This window comes from Nicotiana tabacum, chromosome 2, assembly GCF_000715075.1.
Source record: "Nicotiana tabacum cultivar K326 chromosome 2, ASM71507v2, whole genome shotgun sequence".
Classification (NCBI taxonomy): domain Eukaryota; kingdom Viridiplantae; phylum Streptophyta; class Magnoliopsida; order Solanales; family Solanaceae; genus Nicotiana; species Nicotiana tabacum.
In genome coordinates this window covers 117,730,648-117,734,365 of record NC_134081.1, presented here as the reverse complement: position 1 = coordinate 117,734,365, position 3,718 = coordinate 117,730,648, and the positions used below count along the sequence as shown (strand labels likewise).

At 33.8% G+C, this 3,718-nt stretch overlaps 1 protein-coding gene across 3 annotated transcripts; it reads right to left on the bottom strand.

Annotated features, from left to right (window-relative positions):
* Window positions 1–536: 536 nt before the first annotated feature.
* LOC107773725 (cytochrome b561 domain-containing protein At4g18260-like) lies at window positions 537–2,667 on the bottom strand. Of its 3 annotated transcripts, none has more exons than XM_016593150.2 (4): window positions 2,535–2,667; window positions 2,142–2,303; window positions 1,342–1,490; window positions 537–971 (listed from the first exon to the last, which is right to left on the bottom strand). In XM_016593150.2, exons 1-4 carry the CDS (start codon window positions 2,535–2,537, stop codon window positions 647–649), a joined length of 639 nt encoding a protein of 212 aa, XP_016448636.1. In that variant the 5' UTR covers window positions 2,538–2,667; the 3' UTR covers window positions 537–646. The 3 variants fall into 3 exon arrangements, with proteins under 3 accessions (XP_016448636.1, XP_016448635.1, XP_075085703.1); XM_016593149.2 differs by having other exon boundaries at window positions 2,394–2,648; XM_075229602.1 differs by having other exon boundaries at window positions 2,514–2,643.
* Window positions 2,668–3,718: the final 1,051 nt, after the last annotated feature.

The following is a 3,718-nucleotide window of genomic DNA, read 5'->3' as shown; positions in this document are numbered from 1 at the left end:
TACTTTTACACGAGAGTATGCAAGAACTTGGTATTCTTTGCTACATTTGGAGCATTTGTCCTCCTTCCACGCCTTGTCATTTTAGTAATTGAGTGACGGTTATGTGCAACTATTTCCATGATTTGTCTAAATACTTTGTATAAAGATTCACACTGTTTATGTCACTAATATAGTGAAAGTATATAAGTTTGTAAAAGTCCCTGTAAACTCTCGAGATGAATGGTCATTTGAAGTTGTAGATTAACTGTTTACTTCTTATCATCACATATTTACAGTATTACATTTAGCAGTTAAGTGATTCTTAGCAAAATGTGATCCACTGGGGACACTTTTCTCTTGCTTGAGAGTGTCTGTTTTCATTTTAGGTGTCACCGCAAGAATTGCATGTTGGATATGTATTGAACCTCTCATGATAGTGAAGCCAGTTTTGTTAAGTGAGATATAATCATCAGTTAGCTTTCCACATATATTACCAGTGCAAAGGGCTTATCCTTTTGCTAGTTACAATTTTAAACAAAAAATATAAGGCGGAAAGGTGAACACAAGATCTCTCATATTATAGGTTGTATATGATGCTCTATATTTGCTTGTAAAATTGTAACAAGGTTGGAAAGAATTCACTGTTAGCAAAAGGCAAACTGATTTGTTAACATGGCTCTGATGATGATGGCATGGCTGACAATTCCTTTTTCTCATCTGTTGAAGATGTTTCCTGATCTGTTGGTCGTATTGGTTCATCGCTTAAAATTACTCTTGATTGCTTCACATAGTGCCATTTTTCTTGCAGCAGATAGATGAACATGATAACAGCAATCTCAACAGTGAAAGCCAAGTTCCAAACACCTGTGTTTATCAATGTTTTTGTGTGATAGGCCTGTAAACCTGTATATATGTTGATGATTCCCAGTATAGAAACTGTGATTCCAAGAAGCCAGTGAACTGAAAACCATATACTCCTTCCTTTGCTTCCCCTGTACAGAAGAACAAAAAAACAGTACTTAACTGCAGAAATTATGGTATACATAATCTTTACACAAATGGCCTACCGGATTCACTGTTCACATTTCTTATCTGGTATATACATATTATATATGGATTATATATAGTATACATCCTTCGGCTATTTTTCGAGTAAGTGGTTGGGTCGACGACTATTTAGGTTAATTCTTCTATACATCATTACCTGTCAGCCCCTCCCATTTATCTTTCTTGAGCCGAGAGTCTACCAGAAACAACCTCTCTGCCTTCTTAAAGGTAGAGGTAAGGTCTGCGTACATTGTACCCTCCCCAGACCCCACTTGTGAGACTATACTGGGTATGTTATTGTTGTACATCATTTACCTGTCAGGCCGTAAAAAGCCAGTGCCTGTTTGCAGCCATATGGCACCATAAAGAGCTAAGCCAATCCTTTGGTGATTATTTTTGAAAGAGTTCTCAAAGTTTCTTATTGACATGATTGCTGCTGCTGTTACAAGGAGAAGAGATAATACCTGCCAAATAACCAAATAATATAAATGAAATTTTATGCACTTTTCTAAAGAAACTTAGTCAGGTATCAAGTATCACATGATAAAATAAACGGTTATACCTAACCTCATAATTAACTTGACTTGTGCTCAATTCTGGATAATATAAACTAAAGAGAGCTAGTTGTAATACTTAAATAAGATAATTTATTCTTCCTTTCCTTTCCCACCAAGCGTTCATCAGTGCTATTAATCACACTTAAGCTCTTACTCTTTTTCAGTATCATTAGAGGTGAAAAGTGGGGTACTCTTCTATCTAATAAACAAGATTCAAAATTGTAATAATGACATTAGGTAACTGCTGAGATAATACTAATTGTCATGTCAAAGAAAAGAAGAATACCTTTCCATGACTGCACGAAGGTTAATTTTTAGATTAAGTGGTTGGGTGGACGTCTATCATTAAATCTCCTTCAAGAAAAATTATACTATGTAAATCGAAATAAAAACGAAGTTTTTTTGGTTATATACATTTATATGTAAACAGTTGAATCCCTTTAACGTAACGGGGTTCAAAAGTAGCTTTAACTCAAATGCTAAATGTGACACTTTAACACTTTTCTGAATCCCCTTATATAAATTTCTGACTCCGTCATTGTCCAAAGGATTAATTACCTGTAAAGTAGCATGAATATACAGAATAATCTTTAGCCTTCGTCTACATTCCTGTCTATTTGACATTCTTATTACAAGAATCCCAATAGGCATCAAGAAACCCATGGAAGCCCAGAGAAGAAATCCATGTAGCATAATTTGATATGACAATCCAGAAGTTAACTGAAATTTAAGATAAGATAATTAGTTGCTGCATTATAAATGCATGGGAAACTAGAGAACAATATCAGAAGAGATGAAAATGTGAATAACCTCATGGATTATGTGTTTATAACTGCGTTGGTAAATAATCTTTTCTATGTGATTTTGAGATGAACAGACGAATGGTAGAAGAGCAAAAATGAAAATAGCCATGTGAAAAATGAGAACTACCAATTTCCGTCGGGGACGTACCATGTTGCTGTCATGTAATATGTACTGCTAATGCTACAAAAACTGAGAGGAAAAATGCCAAAAGTGAAATACTTCAGACAAATTACAAATGAAAGAATGTTTGGGCATAGTGTTTAGATTACTGGTTGTTTATAGTGTATATATATATATATATATATATTTCATAGAGGGGAAAAGAAAGTAGGGAAATGGGAGTTAGGTTGTGATTTCAACCTGGTGGGACCTTATGACAGACATTTTTTTTTTTTTTTTAAAAGTTCAACCCATTATATATTATTCAATTTAGGCCTGGATTCGCACAATTTTAAAATCGATCACTAAAGTTTGAGGCTTACATTTTTATATGTCCAGCATCTCGTGCGTCTTTTGGCGATGTGGGATATTTGGCTAGACTATTATATACATCACTCATGGGAATTCACTATCTTCGCTGAGAGTTGCCTCATCGTAATAGTGAGATTTGCCTAAAAAAAATTAATAATATGTGGGATTTGCCTAAGATTAATTGAATGTTGAGGTTTGCCTCACTATCGTCCAAAGTTACATTCGGAGTGACTCTGACACGATATATAACAGTTTAGTCCACTAATAATATATTGTTATTGTCTGCTTGAACCTAGTCTTGCACACCTTTAAAATTCATTAGTAGAATATAAGACTTGCTTCCTTATGTACTCTTAACATCTTTTTCGTATTTTGCATGTAAGATTTGCCTCAAAAGGTTCTAAATAATCTTCACATCATACGTAAGTTATTATTACACTTTTGAGTTGGATAAAGACATCGTTTGAGAATGTATACGGTCTTACACCTATCATGAGGAGGTAGAGAGGTTGTTTCTGATATATTATGAAAAAAATTATAAAAAAATAATTATTAATAATAATAATGAAAGAGCACCTCCAATTATAAAATTTCCTTAAAAATGGCCTAAAGACTATAAAAAAAATAAAAAATAAAAAGTGGCTAGGAGGTCTACTATACAGCAGGAATTGGCACATGGGAGTGAATGATATCAATTTACCCTAAGTTGTTAAAATGTCACATTTAATCCAAGCACAAAGCGTCCACCTTGGTATGATGACCTTAATTAGTGGAAAAATTGGAATAAAAAACTTAGATAGGTAAAGAATTATAAGATCAAAAACTTAGATAGCTTCTCAGCTGAATAAGCTCAAGTAATG